This window comes from Vanellus vanellus, assembly GCF_965231255.1.
Source record: "Vanellus vanellus genome assembly, chromosome: 2".
NCBI classification, from domain to species: Eukaryota; Metazoa; Chordata; class Aves; order Charadriiformes; family Charadriidae; genus Vanellus; species Vanellus vanellus.
The window spans coordinates 150,453,009-150,475,138 of record NC_138906.1 but is presented as its reverse complement, the minus strand read 5'-3'; the positions used below and the strand labels follow the sequence as shown (position 1 = coordinate 150,475,138).

Genomic DNA, 22,130 nt, shown 5'->3' with positions numbered 1-22,130 from the left:
ATTGTTTGTTTCTACATGAATTTCCCTTTTAAATAACCGTAACTTTGAAACCAATTCATTTATTTCCTTCAAATGTGACTTTTTGACTGTGAAAATCTCCAAGCATATCAAAATCAAAGATTTTCTGCTTTTGGCTGTTTTAATTATATTCTGATTAACACTTAAAAAAAATGCCTATCAATAACTCAATATCTCAATACAAGAAAAGAAGATATTAAATATTTTACAACCCATTCAGTGAAACCCATTAACTATCATATTTTAAAGGCTCATGATTACCTGGAGCTATTCTTTTTTTCCAGGGAATAAGAATTTCTTGAGTAGTATACACCAGTTTTGTGCCTTAAGGGGGGAAAAGTTAGACGGTCCCCTGATCTGTTTATGCATTACTTTGGAGAAAGCCGAAGAGAAATGCTTTTAAGCTCAGTTTATCTTAGGTCCTTGATCCTGATTTACTGATATTCCCTCCTGTCCTCAGCCAGCTCATGTTCAAGCTTCAAATGCCAGTTGGTCAAAAAGGTTTAGTTAACACTTCACAGCAACACAGGGACATTTAAAGAGCTGCTTGGGGGGGTGGTGGTAGTGGTGGAGATGGGGGGGCAAAGCTTTCCCTGTGACAAGAACTATGCAGAGAGTTGAGCCAAACATTGCTCAAACACTCAGAAAAACAAATCCAGGAAGGAAGCTTAAAGAAAATTGGTATAGTAGTTTTAAATTCATGATGAATGTTGTTGCAGTTTAATGGTCCAGAGTCCGAGGTGGCCCTCCCAGACACTGCATGTGTGCCAGAAACACGGGCAGGCTGGGAGCCAGGGGGACAGCAAAGCTGTAGGCACATGGTGTGTGAAAATCATGGAATCATTATGGCTGGAAAAGACCTTTAAGGTCATCAAGTCCAACCGTTATCTCACTCTACAGGACCCACTTCTAAACCATGTCCCTGAGCACCATATCTAGACGGCTTTTAAATACATCCAAGGATGGCAATTCAACCACTTCCTGGGCAGCCTGTTCCAGTCTTTGATAACCCTTTCAGTGTAGAAGTTTTTCCTGATGTCTAACCTAAACCTCCCCTGGCACCACTTGACGCCATTTTCTCTTGTCCTATCAGTAGTAATTTGTGAGAAGAGACCAACACCCACCTTGCTACAACCTTCTTTCAAGTAGTTGTAGAAAGCAATAAGGTCTTCCCTCAGCCTTCTTTTGTCCAGACTAAATAACCCCACTTCCCTGAGCCACTCCTCATAAGACTTATTCTCAAGACCCTTCACCAGCTTTGTTGCCCTCTTCTGGACCCTCTGCAGCACCTCAATGTCCTTCTCATACTGTGGTGCCCAAAGCTGAACACAGTACTCAAGGTGGGGCCTCACCAGTGCTGAGTAGGCACTGAAAATAGGCTTAACGATACTTCTTTATGAAATACACAACAACACAAACAGCTGATGGTCATACAACTTCTCTTTCTTTCACGTTCCAGGCCAAGTCTGTCAGGCAGCGTGAAGCAGTCAGTGTCTGATATTTTCATCTGAATAAGTCTCCTTTAAAACCCAAGAAGTTACACACTGTGTATGTGCTGGTGAACGTACAGTAGTTGTGTACCTGTTTCAATACTGGTTTTGGGGTAGGGAGGGAACTATGTTTTTGCTGAAACTCACCCTTTAGTCCAGCTGTTCCTTTCCACAGCTTGCTCCATGGCATGTTTGCAGCAGAAAAAAATAGCATCAACGTCCTGGGAGAGCTGTGCTGCCCGTTCCCACGGAGGCAGTGGATGGGCTGCGGTGCAGCGTGACGGCGTTACAGAGGGACCGTCGTCCTGATGCCTTTTCGCTTCCTTACAGAGCTCCCCAGGCACTCCTTTTCCAAAGATAAAAGCACAGCTTCAAAAGCTGGCCCAGATCACAGTTGACAGAACCCAGTTGGGTGATTCTATGTTCCTAACTTCAATGGGAAAAAAAAAAACAACAACAACAACAAAAAAAAAGATTTTTGTACTGCCATGGGCCATAAAGCTGTTTCTAAAGTTGTGCCAGTGGTTTGATGATATGAGTACACAAACAAAAGCTTTAGCGAGCTAAAGTGCCATATTTGATATTTTATGTATCCATTTTTCATAAATGGCTGTGCAGTACTAGTTTTAATATCCGTGAAAAACTGGTGTGTGACAGTTGGGAAACAAGTAAGATTTAGGGTGAAAAGTGCCCTTTCTCCAGCTTCTGATAGTGAATAAACCTTCTATAGCAATACGATGTGGAATTCACTGGTTACAGCATAAATCAGCATATATAAACCTGGCATGCTTGTGAGTTCTAGGTCCTCGTAGGCAGTCTTGGGAAAGTGCTTTTCTTTAAGCCAGCAAGAAAGCTGCTGTAGTACATTTTGGGATAAAGCCACGTAACTCAGGACATCTTTTAAATCCTGACTGGCCGTGTCTCAAAGATAGTGTCTATCTCTGTAATAGTTAATGGAATGTGCTGGGGGTGTCATCTGGCACCGCATTGAGTGGCACAGGTTGGTCCACGTCTGCATTGCTCTGCCGAGAGCTCCGGAGCCAGGGAGATGCCGGCGGGAGCAGCCCTGGGCTGTGCCAGCTCCCGGGAAGGGCAGGGGCGAGCGCTGGCTCGGGTCAAAACAGGACAGATGAGTGTGGTACAGCGTTTCGGGATATTCTCTAACACAAATGTAGGTAGGCAGTATGAAGAGCTCCTGATGAGCAGACCGAGGTAATAATTTTACATCATATTATTAGATATAATACATTAATCTTCACTGATAGGTTTTCAGTTGTTATTCAGTAGGAGTCTTCATGCTGGATAGTACTTTACTCCGTTGTCGTGTGTTCAATTTAGGCTATTTTCTTACTGAACTTCAATAGGATTACCTGTGCATTACTTGAAAAGAGGCAGAAGTGATAATTAAAACTATTCTTGAGCCGTTTCAGTTTAAGAAAAAAAAAAAAAGAAAAAAAAAAGAAAAAAAGTCCTGGAACAAAATTTTTCCTCGGTTCATGACCAGAATTCCTAAAAGGAATTAAAAAAGATGAACCCTTCAAAACTAAATAGTATGTCACAGAAAAAGAAAATCTCTAAAAGAAAAAAATCATCTTTCCAGTATAATCTCTCTCTCTGTAAGAAACCCTTAATTGAACAAAATGCGATTTACAATATGAAATTAAACCTTGCAGGTGACACAAATAAATGTTGTCTCAGTAGAATTTATTTTCTATTCACTATACGATGAGATAAAGATAAAATTAATTAAATTGGCTAGTGAAAGGGGAAATGGAAGAAAATTAAAGAACACTGGACAGAGGGAGTTGTAAGTCAGACCAGAGTCGAATCAAACCTAGACGAGCTCAAAGCCACTTAGTTCTTACCCGTAATTGTTGCCTATAGAGTTAAGATATATTTACACATGCGTGCATGTTCTTGACTGTGTATAAATATTTTTTTGTTATTTTGAAATTTGCCTTATATTGCACTGTTAAAGGAAGGAAAACAAACCAACCCAAATCTTTCATTGGAAATATTTTGCTTGGCTGTGCTTGCAAAGCATGAGTCTGACATGGTGTTGACTAAGATAAGAGTAGTGAGTACTCTGTGTGCAGCTGATGTTCATATCATTTGAATTCTGAGCTAAATCTACGTTAGATAAACATTTTTGGCTGCATTGAAGACCCACCTGTTTTCACACAACTGTGGCTGAAAGGAGGATGGGACCCAACATTTAAGCGTCTATAAAATTCAGTGAAAGAGAAGTCTCCTAACAGAGTTTTCCGAGTTTCCATGTCACCTTGAGTTTGATACTTTTCCTTTTTCCCCAGTATGCTTTCTATTGCGTTCTTCTCTGAGTCTGTATGTCTGAATTCCTAATTGCAGTTTTTATATTATTTAATAAATGCTATCAGGTGGCTTATGTTCTAGGCAGAGTAAATAGGTATTTTGCAAAGGAAAATTCTTTGAAACGATTGCAGTGGAATCAAGTTTTCAGTTAATATTTCACTGCCATCTACTGTATGCGTTGGAAAACTGCACTTTGGGAAATTCATTGCATTTCAGCAATGTCAGATGACTCTTCCCAGTGAATTTGCCCTAAAATCCAGGAAAAATCCACTTAACTTTCAATACGCTGTGATATGTAAAGTCCATTCTTTGTGGAGGAATCAGTATTTCTTAAACAGATGACAATGTCTGATGATACTCAGTACGGTCCAGAAGGAAGGAACAGCAGATTTTAGGTTTGCTTGATAGTTTTTATTCAGGCCAGATAAAAAATAGATGTGTACTTTGGGAGGGAAAGAGTAGCTCACTTTGCTTATTCTTACCCTAAATAGTAAACTTTTAATTTCTTAGTGGATGTCTCAAAACAAAAAAAAAAAAAAGCCAGTGGGATTAAGATACAGAAACATGGGTTTATTTGATTTTATTTTTTTTTAGTTGAGGAATTATTCTTTGATTCTTTAAATTAGCTTTCATCTCAGTAGCTAATGTCTGGTGTTATTACACAAACACCAACTATATGCAGTGTTAAATGTTGGTTGGGTTATAATCATTTACCCAAAGTTGTGAAATTATTAAATTGAAAATAAAATAATAGGGTTCTGGCTGCCAGGAACTGAATAAAATATCCCGCAGGTTACCTCTGCACTGCCAGCGCTTTCATAATGATTTGTGTAGAAATTATAAAGTTTATTCAAGACAGAAATTTCCCTGATTTTCATCAGTAAAGCTGACCAAATAGGTAAGAATGTGTGAAAAACATCTTACTATGCATTTTACATAAGGGAACTAATTTCCTTAGTCTATTATATTGCTTTATTATAGCAATATAATTATTATTATAGCTATTGTAGCTATAGCTTTATTCATTTCAGTAGGGCAGGAACACATATAATTTATACCATTAACTATTAGTATTGCAACAAAAAGTACGAAAGAAGACCAGTAAGCTTGCAAAACTAAACACTTGGAAGCTGAAAAAATGCCTTCATTTGCTCCTTCTTTGTATCAGTTCTGATAAAGTCTGTAATTATGGCATTTTTTTTCTATTTTTATTCATTAATTGTTCTAGGGCCTAATTTGTTCAACATTTTTCAACCTTTGCAAATGAAGAAAGACTGATAAAATAATTCAAAATTTTTCTGTTTTCCATTGTTACCATATTTCAGTGCTTTGCAAAAAAAACCCCACCTTTACAAATTTTGGTATTTTGGGATTCAAAAGGGTGTTGTGGGTGGCTGATGTACTCTGTGTGATCATACCATCCTTTCTGTTGTCATCAGAGGCGGTGGAGGGTGGTGATGCCCGCGACGTGCCCCTTGCTACGTGAGTAAAGCTCTTTGCGTCCTCTTCCCGTGGGCCACTTGTCAGCGTTGGTTTGTAAATCATGCTCTAGGAAGAGGTTGACTTTGTAGCAGCGGGGGAATTTTTTCTTTCACTGAGTGTGTGTTTATATGATTCCTTAACAATTGGTGCGTTTCTCTGGCAGTTTCAGTATCCAAAATTTTTAACCCGACTGAAAGCCCCAGGAGATAAATTACCTCTGGGGAATAATTTCTGGACTGAATCCTTTGTTTGCCTGGTTTTTGCAATCGCTGTTTATGTGTAGTTTGATGTGCGCTGCAAATAAGGGAGTAAATGATGAGGCATCCGCGGGTTCGTGCAGGACAGAAGTTGTCCTGCGAGAGAGGGCTCCTCCAGAAGCTCGTATCTGCTGACTTTGATTTGATCTGACTGGTTAATTACCGAGTATCTCTGGCTAATCTTCCCACTGCTGTCGTTAGTTCCCCTGGTGCCTGCCATCCTTCAGTGGCAAAACTTGAGGGCAATAGCTTTTCTATAGCACGCAGCGGAGATGCTGCCCCACACCCGGTCTATGACAGAACTGCAGCTGTAGGAGAATGGCGTTTAGCTCCTAAAAGGACAAATGAAAGGGAAGAGAAGGTCAAAAGATGTAGTTAGCAAGGTCTGCTGCTATCCCAGGACACCATTGTGCCTTTGCTGCTGGCAGTGAAAATCCAGGGAAGGGAAACAGGCAGACGCCTTTCAGTCCCATTCTTCAGTAGTCATACATACATGAGAAAAATGTTTTAAATAAAGAAGGGAGTATTTGATATTTTGCTATCTCTAAAATAATAATTTGTATGGGAAAATGCTGAAAGTCTGTGAGGGAATTACACTCTGAAGTAAAGCTGCAGATAGTCGTTGCTTTTTTCTCTTTCATTAAATGTTTTAAATTCCGATCCTTGCTGCCCTCATGTGGATGCGTGCTGTTGTTTCTCTGTCTGCTGAAACTAGCAATGGGCAGATTTCGTTGGAAGAGCAGTACGTATAACAGTATTTGTACAGCAGGTGAAGGACAATTCAGATACCGAGCTGCTGCTGGCTGCCTGAGCCCAGGACCCCGAGCAATGTGGCTGCGAGTCCCTCTGAATACGTTTGCTGCATTTTAGTTCTGGAGCACCAGGAGTGCCCTGCGTGTTAGGAATCTGCTGCCCAAACTCTGTCTGGAGAAAGCTGCCTTTGCAGCTGACAGAAGGTGATGAAGACTCCTTCTGAACCAGGTAACGCGTATCCCAAATTGACCAGGTGGGTCCACGCAGAAAGAACACGCAGCGTTTCCAAGCACCTTGCAGCTCGGGGTGTGGGACGAACCGGAGAACTGAGCACAAATCTCTGATATATCAGCGTGCAGCAGCTGCAGGAGCAGCACTAAAAAAAATGGTACAAAACCAACAAGAAAGGAAGAGAAATAATCCAGCAAGAGCCAAGTTAAATTATTATTTTGGTAGCTGTTACTCTGTGGTGTACAGACAATTGCTGTGTATAATAGCATAAGTAATGTTTATTCAGGAATTCATGTTGGAATTGCATTATTACCTGTATGTTGTTTTATCATTACCCATATGGTATCATACCATTAGAAGTTGTGGTACACTGTTAGCTAATTATAGTGTTTCATTGCATATTGTATTAGTTGTCCATCTACTTACCAGAACCGAGTGGTGCAAACAAAAGTCGACTGAATACCAACCATTGGGATAAGTTACTTAGAAAATGGGGACTTACTCATTGGTAACTTGTAAAGCAAATAGCAAACCTGAGTTTTATAACATTGCAATAAAGGATTTGAATTAATGGCTTTACCAATCTTGTCTCTGTAAAATAACCTGTGCAGAAATATGAGATACAGAATGAGAGATAAGCTTTAAAGGCTTTTATTTGCTTGATAATTGAACATCGAATCCAGCTAAGTTTCAGATCTTTCTTAGGACCTATACATTTCAGTGTATACATGACTTTACAGACCAATTAAAAAATTCTGTAAATTATGTTCAGAGCTGACTCTGCTAATAGAAAATGAGGAGCCTTTTTTTTAGACAGTCGGAGATAAAAAATGCCTTTTTTTTTTTTTTTTTTTTTTTTCAGAAAAAGTTAGTTAGCTAGTTAGCATGCAAGGGAAAATGTAATCAAAATAAAAATAGGAATACAGTAACCTGAACAGCGCTCAGGTATCCTGCTGTGGGCATGAATTATTTGTATTTGCTGTCATTGCCGTTAACACCAAAGCCTTTAAAAAAAGAGGTTGTCTGCAGTCATAAAATAAAGATTGAGGATGAGACGTGATGTGGAGGCCCGTAGCTTGGGAAGGAGAAGCGAGGCGCGTGGCTGTCTGCCAGATGACAAGCAGGCGAGTTATCCCTGGGAAGGATGTAATGTCACTTAAAGAGTGGCGCTGGACAATTTGCTCGCTTGGGTGCTGTTTCTGATCAGGAGGGGTTTATAGGTTAGGTGGGTCATGCTTAACATCTCAGATATTGTCGGTTTCTGTCCTGTGAGGTAATACTATAACCTGTTACTGATGGCAGTAAAACCCCTCTAGAGAGACAGAGTCCTTTTGCTCTCCTTTGTCCTTTGCTTCAGCCGGGAATTGCCTTCTGTGTGCAACAGCAAGTTCTGGGCTATCATACACTGCTGCTGAAAACCCACTCCTTTTTGACTGCCCCAGCAAAGCCAAGCGCAGCAGAGCCCTGCTGCTTCCCACGGAGAGAGGGGCTCGGGGTCAGGGCTCTGGCTCTCAGGAGCGGCGAGCGTGGCGAGGTGTGAGGGGGGCCACGCGAGGCTCCCTGCGGACCAGGTTCTCCACAGCCGACCCCTGGCACAGAGCGGAGGGAGCCGCCGCCATCCCGGCCCCTGGGGGGGAGCACCTCCTCCATCCGCTGTCCTTGCCCCACTGCCCTCCAGTTGGGGAACTGGGAGAGTTTGGCTCCCGGATCCTCTTTGAGGACCTACTTTCCGTATCGCAAACGTCATGTTCTTCGAAAGACGTCTGTAGCGAGGTATTCAGAAGTTACTTCTGTTCGCTGTGTTGCTGCTGGCAAAATAAGCACTGTAATTGAAATCTGAATTTAATAAAAGTTCTCATGCGTGGGGGCTTCAGCAGCATACTTTGTTTGAACTCTCTAGTCTTTGTAGTCACTTTTTTCTTGCTAATCTCTAATCTCTGTTCTAGTAGCAATATGGGAACCGGTGGTTAGCCAAGAAATACCTTTTATATTCAGTTTTCTGTTTAAAATGACAGTTGGAATTTGGGACCCTGTTAGCCTCACCAGCCATCTGGATTTTCTCTGCGGGGTTTAATATTGCCCTGAAAATAATGAAACTTATTCTGTGCAACAGGGCGCTTGGAAATACAGTGAGCAGCCACAGAGCTCACAAACAGGAGAACGAATTGTCAGGTATCAGCAGTGCAGCGGTACTGCCTCCGCGCAGGTTGTTACCCCACGGCACAAGTGGAAGAAGGTCATTTGCCTTGGGTGTGCCGTGGGGCGAAAGCAGGTATGGGGACGATCGCTGCAGAGCAGCAGAAGCATGGCAGTGTGGTTTTTGCACAGTGACATGCCAAATCACCGAAATCCAGTCCAGTTCATTTCCGTTTTAAGGATATTGTATGGGGAGGGTGCTGGCAATTTGATTTGATGCTGGCGTTACAGCCTTAGTTTGTGAGGCTTAGACAAATAGATACCAAGTGGATTTGTGTTGTTTTATCTGTGCTTTTCAGGGGAAAAAAAGAATAGCATCTTCCTTAAACTTACAGTAAGCATTTACCTTAGCTCTCTGGAGGAGATCATAGAAGGACCTACATGTGAAACTGACTGGAGTTTATACTTCTTTTACTAATTGGTCTGTACAGTGAAAAACCGCAGAAAGTAAGATCGCTGGGCAAACAGGGTAGCAAAACTCCACTAACGCTCTAATTGATTCTGCTGCTCTTGTGATGAGCGGCGTTGTCACCCGTTTCAAATTGTTTCCCCTCATCTGCTTCCTCCTTAATAAATATTTCAAACACTCAGGTGAAAAGAATCTGAATTTTTAAAGTGCAAGATAGAATGCAGTGTTCGACTATACTTTCATCCCAGTTCTGTTAACTTACAATATACCGACTAGTAGAATTGCATAACAGAATTTTGATATGGAAATTTCTGTAATTGAAACCATCTTCTTGTAATGCCACTTTGTGTCAAGTGTTCCTTCCCTCTGACCTCATTAGGTGTGCCTAGTCATTAGGTACAGTGTTACTAAAGAGTTTTAACTTAAGAAGCTGCTTTGATTAATGATTGGTTGGACTGAGCTTTTACTGCGTAGGATTAACTAGATGTAAAAATGGCAAAATGCCATAGTAGCATTAATGCCAGACATTAATGAGAAGCAGAAGTAAACTCCAAGGACCTTTATGATTTTAATATGGACTGAACTTATGTGCTCATTACCTTAATGTCCTGTCCTATTTATATACAAGTATTCCAATAATTTCTAGAGAACAGTGGCCTAGACAGCATATTACAAATGTGTAATCTCAAGTATATAACCCTCTATTTTTGATGAATCATAAATTTTGATAATTTTAGAATCAGGTTTATTCAGTGTTATTATCACATAGAGAAAAATGCTTCATACTGCTTTGGGCCTTTTTAGTTGAGAAACAATATGGCAGTAAGACAAAGCCTGTCTAGCAAACATTTCCCCCGATTAATAACGTACTGACATTGTAGATGAAAAATGCATTTTCACATTTTTGTGTCATCTGCTATTTGAATTTCCTTTTACTGTCTTCTTAAGTTAATGTAGTTCTGAAAGTTTACAAAGTTGGCACCTGCAGAGATTAATAACCTTGTTTTTTTACCATTGATCACATATTTCAGTATACGATACTGCCAAGAAAACCCAGACTGTTCTCACTCCAAACAGAATTCAGTTGTCTCCTTAAATCCTGCTAGAGTTGATAGGATTTAAGCATATACTTAAAAGGTAATGCATTGCTGAATGTGGGCCTTTCTATCTAGCATTTTTCAGTCCTTGGCATCTTTGCTGAGAGAATTAAAGGGCACCGATTTATTATTAGAGCTGAACAGGAAAAAACTTTCCCTTCCCAGGAGTCTGAGATTTATTTTTTTTTCTGCATTGATCCTGATTTCCTGATTTTGGTTCTTCTCCAGTGATCCTCCAATAACAAAAAATGTGTAGTGAAATTTTTGTTTCTACACAGTAATATGCCGCGAGCATTAGGCACAGTGTACTAATAAGCAATAATAGCAGTTCTTCACAGGATCGGCACTGCTTCTGCCAAAGCATGTAGGATGACATCCAACCGAATGCTTGGGCTGTAATGCCTAATTTCTCATCGCAATCACGGATGTATTGGCCTTGACTTAAATAGGATTACTCACTCAAGCAAGTTTACGCAAGGCTCTAAGGCACGTATCCAGCTTTCAGTGAGTTAGGAGTCTACGTACTCGTTTGGCCCTGAGCCCCAGGCACTTGCATAACATGGCTTGCGTGAGTTCCCCTGCCGAAAGCGAGACCTACATCGACATGGTTACTCATACCGGCAAAACTGTGCCTGTGGACAAGGGATGACAGCTGGGGATCCTGCGTCCTCTTGCACCGCATTGAAAACTTGTGTTTTCACTGGTGATCAAAGCTCGTTAGCCAGCATTACCTTTGCAGTCCCCATCGATAATTTCTGTGCCACTGAGCTTTTCGGCTACAGTCTAATAGCACTTCTGTATTCTGTACTTAATTGACTCTGATATTGTTTTTCCTTTTTTTTTAGGAAGAAGGCCAACAAAAACAAAGGACAAGAAAAAGAAGAAAAAGAATTTGATGGAAAGGGCTCAGAAGCAGCACAGCATCTTTTTAGCGACAGATAAAACAAGCCAGTAAAGACTTGATTTTCTTTAATATATTTTTTTTGCAAAGTGCACAAAAGCTGCTATATGCTCCTGCCCATGGATGCACTACGATTCAGCTGCTTTGACAGTATTGGTGGTAAATAACTTGTGAAAAAAAAAAAAAAAAAAGCCCACAAGCTTGTTTGTTTTATTTATATATTTTTTATTTTATATTTTTCTTCTCATTTTTGGCCTGAAGACTTCAAGGTCAGGAGAGCACTGAGTTGAATCAGTGGAAGTGGTGCTGGAGTGCATCAGAGATTTTGTTCCGAGTGCGCGATCAATGTGTTGACACGGAAGGGAAGCAGGAAAGGAACCTACGTATCACCATTAAGCGGACTTGTGCATATTTAAATAAAAAAAAAATAAAATAAATGAAGTCTTGGAGGTGTAGGTACTGTTGCATTTATGGCCTTTGTTTCCTATATTTGTACATTTCAAGAGTAAATGGATATGACTTACCTACTTAGCGTTAATCTACGTTGTTCTCAGCACCTGCTACATTGGAACAGTTGTATAATAAAACTGCTTTAAGACCATATACCACAGGAATTACTGCTTAGACTTACAGAAGCACAACAGGCTCTATGTGTACATATTACTCTGTCTACATATAAATGAACATATTTACTGTACATCTATGCATTTCTATGTATAATACTTTATACATTGTTTAAAGTTATGTCCTGTTGGTTCTAGTAATATACTTTAAAATAATCCAGTAAATGTTTACTTTTTACTATGTTTTAAGTATCTTCTCATATTTCTCAATAGTTACAAACTGGATTTTTTATCTCATTTGTAAAGCACATTCAGATGGCTAAACTACCTTGTACTGACCCTCGCAATGGAGTGTCAGCTCTGAAGTAGACTTGCCAGACTAGTAAACTGCGAGTCTTTTCTGCTCTTCTGTACTCCTATCTCAGTGTATTTTTGTCTCAGAAAAAGAAGTGTAACTTTTTTAAGACGAGGCACGATGATGACAGATGTTCTGAGTGTCAGGAGAGAAATTATATGGAAAGTTCTTGGTATCTAAGATTGTATGTGTAGTTTTTTCAAATATAATGCACAATGTTTTATTTCTGTTAGTCCTGATCCAGTCAGTCAGACACAGCAAACAAATACCTGAATAGGGGAGAAACAAAAGAAAAAGCTGTGTAAGTTCAGTCATTCAAAAGTATAGCAAAGCCCAGTCGATGTCCCAGTATTGCCAGTTATTTGTAGAAGTTTAGCAAATTTAATCTGCATCTGTTGTTTGTTTTGAGTTTTTTTGGGGGGGAGGGGTGGACAGAATTTTCTGTGTAGGAAGTTGAAATGGCTCAGGATGTGTAATTTGATAATTAGCATTATTGGGCTTGCATTCAAGGAGATTTTTTAATATCTGCTGGGAAAAGCCCACAATAAAATGGCTGTCATTTATGCTGTCACTTAGAGAAGTTATTCCAGTTCTAGGACTATAACTTCACCTACACAAAGCAAGGAAAAGGTAAAACAGACCCCAGACCCCTACAAAACTCTTTTTGACATGTACTTTAGAAAAATCCCACAAATCTCAGTTTTAGTTTTATGGGTTATATGCTTTACAAATAAACTAGGGAAATAAAGCATCTATAAGCACAAATATATCCATATTTAGCTAGGGCAAGTGTTGCTACAGAAATGTGCAGTAGTTAGGCACATATGAATGTTCCATGAAACTGTGGACTTCCACAAACCGTGAGGTTTTCACCATCTTTCACTTAAAATATATCTGTATTTACCTAGGACATAATAATGTTAAGGGCAGTAAGATTGTTCCGATCCTGGGTTGCTCTTTTGGATGTTAAATGCTTACTTCAAAAAAAAAAAAAAAAAAAAAGAAAAAGGACAGCAAGAACTGTAGCTGCCTGTTTGCTTACTGGTTATCGAATTTGGCTGTAAGTGCAGTGAATGCCCTCATACAATCCTTTTAGTAGTGGTTACAAATATTGTATTAGGCATGTCATGGAAAGAATGCTACAAAATACAATAAAATGATGTCACAAGATTCTGAGTAAAATATTTTTGGTCATTTTTAATTCAAAGAGTGTATTCCTTTGGAATAGCATACACACAGAAGAATTGGAGGTGTGTGGGTGCAGATTTTCTCCCACTGGAGTGGAAAATTTGGGTATTTTTCCAAACATTCGAATACGTGTCTGAAAACACACTGTACATTAGATATATATTGATTTCTCTTATCCCAGTCCCAAAATCTTCATGTTTAGAGTTTCCTTGAGAGCATAGACACAAAAAACCCATCCCTAAGTAGCAAGTGCTGCTTCTGCTCCCCAAAGGTTCTTCTTTGTCCTAGACATCTGGTTTTATCCTGCCTTTGCATGGTGTATCCCATCATATTCATAGCGCTGCCGTTTTCGTAAGATGACACTTCTGAGGTTGGGAAGGACATGAGAGATCATCTAGTCCCTGTCCCTGCTTGAAACAAGGCTAACCTCAAAGGTAAATCGGATCAGCCTGAGGTGGAAGATTTCACAGCCTCTCTAGTTTGTGTTTCAGTGTTTGACCACCTTCACAGGGAATTTTGTTTTCCTTTCATCCAGTCACAATTTTACTATGGCAGTTTGTGTCCGTTGCCCCTTCTCCTTTTGCTGTGCACTTCTCAGAAGAGTTGGTGTCAGTCTTCCCTACAAGCCCCGTTCAGGTAGCTGGAGGCTGCCACTAGATTTCCCTTTAGCCTCCTCTTCTCCCGGCAAAATACCCACAGTGTCTTTGGCCTCTCCCCAGATGTTGTGCTCCAGCCCCATAACTGTTCTAGTGACCTGCCACTCGACGTACTTCATTCGTCCCTCACACCGAGTAGCCAAACATGGGCACGGTACCCCAGTGGTGGTCTCCTGAGTGCTGAGCAGAGGACATTTAAACTCTCCTGGACTACTTCTCCCTTTTGGGATTCCAGAGATGATCCTTACAGTGGTGGCTTTCATCCTTCTGCTGGGATGCTTGGAGAACTAGGGACAGCGCTGGGAGAGGACTGATTTATGCTACTGCTTCAGGTTCTACAAATACTATTGCTTGGTAAAGTGAGGAAAAGCAGGTTTTTAAAGCTGGATGTCCCAAAAACAGCCTGTGCCTCTCTGCCTCCCTTAAATCTCATCAGAAGCGGGCTTGTAAAGCTCTGTCTTCTTTTCTGGTGGGCCCCTGACCAGGCGCAGAGGCCACCCTTTTGCCCTTTCAGAGCTGGCATTACCTTTTGAATCAAACTGTTTCTCTCAAACAGTGGAAGGATTCAGAGCAGTAGATCTTCTGTCTTCACAATGTTTTTATGCCTCTAGTTTAACCATTAGCTATTGGAAATTTGTTTCAAACTAGAAAAGATTCAAGATAGTAGGATGAAGAACTTTCCACGCTGTAATCATTGGTTAAAAAAGATGTTACGCTGCATTGATGTGCAAGAAGTTATTTTTTTGAAAGCATGCATTCTTTTATATCTTATTCGCCTAGCCCAGAAGAGACAGTTGCGTAGCCCCACTCTGCATTTAGGATCTCTCTATCCTCAGTATGCCTTACCTTACCCTGACCTCCTAGCATCTGCCTCTCTAAATCAAAGAAATCCACACACACCCCCCAAAAAGCGGGTGCAACTTTAAAGCAATTATTTTGTGGCTGACTGGTCTTTAGTGCATCTCAGCTGTTCTTGCTAGTGAGAAATAACGGTTACATGTCTCTTTTCTTATTCCGAGGTGTGTGGGGGGGGCATTCCACATTATGACATTACGGCAATTAAGACCTTCCATATTACAAATGTCAGTATTAGGAAATTGTTCTCCTCTTACACCTACATGCTTAACATAAAGATGTTAGTGAATACTTGTAGAACTTATATGATGTGTCTCCCTTTATCAGTGTGAGTTCATATTGCAGAAAACTGCAGAGCAGAAAAGAATATGAAGTACATTTTCATTTGAGTTAGCTAAAAATAAAGTAAAAATCAATTAAATGCCATGTTAAATTTATTTATTCTTTTTTTTAATTAAAATAAAAAATATTTATAAAATTTTGATTGAAAGCTTATAAATTGAGAAGACTTTTCCAAACAGGTTAAGGTCGAAGTTAGTGCTTCAACTTTGTTATGCTGATGAAATAGAGTATAGAATAAAAATAACTGGATACTACCGGCACAAGTGCCATGCTTTTTTAAGTGGGCACTGGAGACTGATGCTACCACTTACCATAGGGTATGAGAGATCTTTGAATTGACACTGCACATCTCTTTGCCTTCACCAACAAAATGTACTTGACACTAGGTCACTTTCTCTTCTGATGGTGTAAGCCAGCATAAATTCCAGTAAACTTTCCACTGTTGTTATTTTGGACTGACACCAACAAGAACAAAACGTACCCTTCTGAAAGTTGTAACCCACAAACCACTGTCAGCTTTTTGTTTAGTTCTTTACCGAAAGCCCTGTGCTGAACCTGCCATCGTTTCTTTCATGAGAAGCCTCTGTCCAGGTGGGAGGAAAGGACATTAACTTCAGGAAGTATTACGGCAGCCTGTCCTACAGGACACCTGAGAGAAGAGCAGGCCAATGCTTGAAGTGCAGTTCCTCTCCAAAGTGAAAAATGCTACAAGAAAAGTATGACTAGAAAAGAGCATCCTAAGTGGGACCAGCCTTTAGCCCATTGTCTAAGTCTTCTAGACTTCAACTGATTTTTTTTTTTTTAATGCAAACTATCTCTGTTTATGTCTAGTGTATATACCCAGTGAAGTTGGATCCTTACTTAAACTGGCCAGCAGTGAAAGAGCTGCCCAGTCTCCTTGTTTTCAAATTGTGTCTTCAGTGACACTCATGTAATCTTGTTGATTTTTATTGGGCAATACCACTGAAACTAATAGTACATAGACCACAAATGAATAAACACGGAAAGTGAGGCTGTTTTGGTTTTCTTCAGTCGCTTCTCAAAATAGAAAATCAGCTCAAGAGAGCAAATAGCAGCAGTTGGAGAATACGTCTTGGCTTGCAACTGCATCTTAGCTTCCCTGTCAGACTTTAAGGGGGCTTTATGGGACAGATAAGTGTTGTGTTTGATTTTTTTTCCCCTGAAGTCCTTTTTTTATCAGAAGCTTTGGCGAGAGGTTATGTTAGCTTTCACTTTCTGAGTGGTCTTGGAGGTATTGGTTGCAATCTACAGAAACTAAAGCACTCAGCTGCAGGAGGGCTCCTGATCTTTGCTCCAGAATTGCTTCAGTCTTTTATCTAGTTGCTGCCTAGTGATATATACACAAAAAAGTCTCAGGGACACAGAGTGCAGCCACAAGATTGCTCTGTCACAGTTTGGTACTCTCCTTTTGGCCTTGTGTTCCGTGTTATGCTGTGGCCTGGCTTCAGCGGGAGCAACGAACAGCCCTTCTACCACAAATGTCTTCTGGTCTGATTATTCTCTCAACTAGGGCATGCGGATTCAAATGCTGAGGCTGATCCTAACAATTTATTGCCCAGAGAGGTTGTTGAGGCCCCATCCCTGGAGGTGTTCAAGGCCAGGCTGGACGTGGTCTTGGGCAACCTGGTCTAGTGGGAGTTATCCTTGTCTATGGCAGGGGGGTTGGAACTCGATGATCTTCAAGGTCCCTTCCAACCTAAACCGTTCTATGATTCTATGATTTTGTGATCAGATATTTTCCCTCTATACAGTTAAAGAAAAATTCATGGACTAAAGGTCAGAAGATGAGAGGAATAGGCAAGTATGTATCCTCTCACATCCATAATCTAAAACAGGAATAGGTAAGTATATAAGCAAGTGTAATGAACATTCCTGATCCAAAGATTGCAGATGCTGAGGAAGTACAATATGAATGGACTGCAGATAATAGCTCATGTGCTCACCTTACGTAGTATTGCTCATTGCCACTCTCAGAGGCAGGCTATTGAACTATTAGTTTGATCCGTTAGAGCCTCTTTTTAGATTTTTATATAAAAATATAGTGTTTGGTGCTCTACTAAGACAGTTTAGATAACAGTTTTTCTGCTTTTTTCTTCCTTCATCATACATTCATCATGAATTTGTATATTCAAATTGGTTCAATCCCAGTTCAATGGGATTGTTCAAAATCACAGTCTTTGATCCGTTCTGTTGAGACAGTTGATAAAGACAAGCAGTGACTTTTGCAGTGAAGGTACAAGGGTTCTTGTCACCTAAAGTTATATTTGACTTTGAACTAAAACCATGGAGAATTTTCCAGTTTATGACAAGGTGATAGTTCCTAGAAGACTGGCAACAGTAAGAATGAATGTGGAAGAAACATTTTCAGTCTGAATTTTTTATGCTAATAATGCACAAATGCTGAATTGATAGCATTTTAAAAGTCTTTACTGAGATGATCAAAATTGTATTTCCTCTGATTATAAATGAGCTGCAGCTCTACAATGCTGATTAGTTGAATGAGGCAATCATTCTTCATTCTTACTCTCATTTTGTTACTATTTTTCCTTCATGCAAACAGTGCAGCTCAAGGACTTTGGGGTTTTGCCTACTCTTTCTTCCCCTTCCCTCCCGCTCCCTGGTGCTCCCTATACCATAATTCAAGGAATTCCCACGAGCTCTAAGCTGCAGATGCTTTGCAATATGTATCTGACTTGCAGATGTTTTGGCATGTATTTCCAAGTTACACAGACTTCAGCCACTCTGAAGAAAATCCAGATGCTATCCAGAGAGAGAAAGTAGGTAGCACCTACATTCTGGAGAGATACATTAATTCTTATGATTTCTCTGGTCAGCTTCATTTTTTGAGGTGTGATGTAAAAAGAAAGGGCAGATGTATTATCTGGGAAGCCTCCAAATCCACTTCTTGGAAAAGTAAGATCTTTGGCCATACTGGCACCGAAGAATATTGGTGTGTTCTTAAGCAGAATGCTGGCATTACTGTGCTGAATACACAGAGAAGATGGAGAACTCAGCTGTATGGCAGAACTTCCTACCACAAATAATCTTATCATAAGCCCAAGTTACCTTTTCCTTATTAAAATGGCTAATTAACAGCTAAAAATATAGATGAAGGCTTCTTGAGCAAATATAGGTCATTTAAGGCTGATGGACCCTTTACTAACAATGAAGATGTGGTGTGCATTTCAGCCTGGACTATTGTATCACCAAGGCATTATTCAATACCAGTCTTGAAAACCAGCATATTTCTTAAGATCTGGAGTAGGACTTGAAACCTACCACAGGACAATTTTGATTCCTAAGCAGAATTTCTTCTGTGGAATATAGCAGGTTATGCAACATAAATCTTGAAATGTGTGTTTTCCTCCCTCTGAGTTAGTCTTAAAAAGAGCAAGCCATTCATTCTCTCCATATCAAACTTATGATGGAAGTGCCTTCCTTCAACCTGCTTTCACCTGCCTAATTATTCCAGCAGCAAAATTGTCCACCAGCTGTAGGCCATTCAGAACGCTACCATTGCAAAGCAGAAGTCACTTTAGTTTGCTGTAGAAAATTTTATGCCACCCCTGTCCTCTATAAATAATTTAAAGGTTTTGAGAGTAGATCATGGTCTGGAGTGCAGCAGTGCTGAGGCTGATCGATAGCAACAAGGTCTTTTGTGTACACAGTGGCGTGTACTTTCTGCCTTCTTGGGAACTCGGCAAGGGTGGGTTGATTAGGCAGATTGAAATGTCTGGAGAAACCTGGAGTGAGATTCTAAATTTGACTCTGGTGGTGTTATTTTCAATGAATTTCTTTCTAACTTATAAGTTATGTTCAATGCTGAGCACATGTATCCTCTGCTGTGCTGGTTATGTGCTATTCTAGTTCTCTTCTGTCACACTAATATGAAACTCCTCTTATGCTGCTTTTTGCTATCTGTTGTTTGCAAAAATGCTTCTGCTAAGCACTCACTGAAGAAAATACTTGCATTGAAAGTTTTGTTGATGAAAGATTTCACACAGGACCAAACAGTTTTAAACATGACACCCACATCTGCTATGCAAGGTGCACCTGGATCAGCGAATCATAGTTTAAAGCTCTCAAAATTATACAGCTGCTTCTGTATGAAATGAAGAATACATGTCCAAATGAGACTTAATAGAAAATCCCCTTCAGCAGATACCCAATCATGACTTGTTAGAGCTTTGCTTAGCCTGGCCTAGCCTATTATCAACACTTTTGATGTCCGTTGGACATAAAAACCCAACTAAGTGTAAGCTAAGCCATTTGTAAGGGAGCACAGCTATATGAAAGGAATACGTGATGGCTCTGCATGTATTTATTGTTCTGAGGGTCTGGATGTGCATATGGCCAGAGAGAAAGGCAATGCACAGGCAGTAACTGATTTGTAATTCCTGTATAAATGTGTCTGTACAGTTGAGGTGGTAATGCTGAGGACCAACCCACAAGCCATCTTTAACTTAACTGGGGCAACCAGGCACCTTGGAGTTCCCACCCGTCTTCTCCACGGACTGCCAGGGGGTCATCATCACCAGCTTTCTCTTCAGCCTGTTGAGAGCCATGCACATTCATCTCAATTAAAATAGATAGAAATGCATCTGTGTTTAGGAGTTTATAAACTACAGCAGCCCAGAAGCATTCTACCATGTAACATACTGCTATGTTGCATTAATCTTCAGAGTGGAGCTGAGACAACCATCTAGGTGTAGGAGCTTCATTAGATCTTGCAGCTGAATCTTTAGATCTTGCTGAGGTGAAGCTATCAGACACCACTGTGTTCATTTTGTTTGTGAGCTCCCAGAAGGCTCATAGAGACTTCAGTGAATCACCGTGAGTTTGAGCAGGCACAAATGTGTAAAAATGCAGACTTGGCTGGTGTCTAAAATGTCATTCCTTTTTTTTGAGAACATTCATATTGGCATTCAGTCAGATGCAGATAAAGACAAAAACAAACACATTCCAAAAATTTTCTGCCCAAGCAGAAAAACAGTATAATCTTAAGCTAGCAAGAATCCTACCCTTAAACTTTTTGGAAGTTAACTTCAGATGTAATCAGGAGCACAGGCTCACAAATGCTATTTGTCAGTGAAGTCTCTCCATGGGCAGATACTATTCAGCTTCAGACCTTCAAAGCAAAGTACATCTAAAATATGCGTATTGACATCTTTAATAACTGTTTAACAATAGCAGTAATAGAAAAGACATAATATTGTGTATATATTGAACTAAAAAATGGCAATTGCACAGGACACTGAGATTATAAGAGGAACGGTGGCCATCTCACAGGCTATGCCCGGCTGTATCTGTAGACTTGTTCAAAACTACGTGCCATACAGGGTAGCATATGACACATTTAGATAAGTAGTTGAAGAGCTGATACAGGGATGAATCTGGGCAGAGTTTTCTTTGTAAACAAGAACACAAAATTACTATTTAGTTTTTAAAAGCTGGCCTTGTAGATGAGATTTTCTTTACCTCTTCCCATTCAGTCTGTGCAGGTAAACATGTTGCCTTCTGGGAAATGAATCCTTTTTCTGTTCTTCATGAAAAAGTATAATTGCAAAAGTAATTTTTCATTGGTGGAGGACAGCAACAACTGAAAAACTAGTATAAACTTAATAAACCCTCAAAATTCTGAAAATGCCCTCATTTCTTCTAAGAGTATTATTTTAACTAATCCTGGTATCTCTGGAGCATGGGAGAGATAGAAAGCATGTGTGTAAATACGAACTTCCCAACAGCGTGGGAAGCCCTTGGCTTTGACCCAATGTCTTGCATATTCAATGCCAGTTCAACGCCAGTTATGCAAATTGTTATTTAGAAGACTGTGAGCTTCATAACTGTTACTTAGCTTTTTAGAGAAAGTGTGAGGCTTTTAATTTTTGCTCTTTTGTTTGAAAAAAAAATTATGTCTTCCATGCATTGTTTATTTCAGTAAATGATTCAAAGGGAGTTGATTACAAGTTGCTAACCAGAATTGGGGTACGATTGGCATCTGTCAATTATCAAAACAGAATCATAGAATCACAGAATCACAGAATGGTCAGGGTTGGAAGGGACATCTGGAGATCATCTAGTCCAACCCCTCTGCCAGAGCAGGGTCACCTACAGCAAGTGGCACAGGACAGCATCCAGGCGGGCTTTGAATGTTTTCAAAGTGGGAGACTCCACAGCCTCTCTGGGCAGCCTGTGCCAGTGCTCTGCCACCCTCAAAGTAAAGAAGTTCCTCCTGATGTTAAGATGGAACTTCCTGTGTTCAAGTTTGTACCCATTACCTCTTGTCCTATTACTGGGCACCACTGAAAAAAGACTGTTCCCATCCCCCTGGCACCCTCCCTTTAAGTATTTATAAGCATTAATAAGATCCCCCCATCAGTCGTCTTTTCTCTAGACGAAAAAGACCCAAGTCCCTCAGCTTTTCCTCATAAAAGAGATGTTCCAGTCCCCTAATTATCTTTGTAGCCCTTTGCTGGACCCTCTCCAGCAGTTCCCTGTCCTTCTTGAACTGGGGAGCCCAGAACTCAACACAGTACTCCAGATGTGGCCTCACCAGGGCAGAGTAGAGGGGGAGGATAATCTCCCTTGACCTGCTGGCCACAGTCTTCTTGATGCACCTCAGGATGCCATTGGCCTTCTTGGCCACAAGGGCACATTGCTGGCTCATGGTCATCCTGTTGTCCACCAGGACTCCCAGGTCCCTTTCCACAGAGCTGCTCTCCAGGAGGTCAGCCCCCAACCTGTACTGATGCATGGGGTTATTCCTCCCCAGGTGCAGTACCCTACACTTTCCCTTATTGAATTTCAGAAGATTCCTCTCCACCCAACTCTCCAGCCTGTCCAGGTCTCTCTGTATGGTGGCACAGCCTTCTGGCGTGTCAGCCACTCCTCCTAGTTTTGTGTCATCAGCAACCTTGCTGATTTTTTCTGTATTTATATTTGGCATATAGGTATAAGGATGCATACTCTACAGGTTTTAAGTCTC

At 40.5% G+C, this 22,130-nt stretch overlaps 1 protein-coding gene across 1 annotated transcript in view; it reads left to right on the top strand.

Annotated features, from left to right (window-relative positions):
- Positions 1 to 11,332, top strand: part of RSPO2 (R-spondin 2) — a gene marked incomplete at its 5' end in the record, with an annotated part of 55,713 nt that extends 44,381 nt beyond the window's left edge. The window contains one exon of the mRNA XM_082499250.1: positions 11,110 to 11,332. Coding sequence (XP_082355376.1) covers positions 11,110 to 11,219 — 110 coding nt within the window. The 3' untranslated portion in view covers positions 11,220 to 11,332. The remainder of the gene's footprint in view (positions 1 to 11,109) is intronic.
- Positions 11,333 to 22,130: the final 10,798 nt, after the last annotated feature.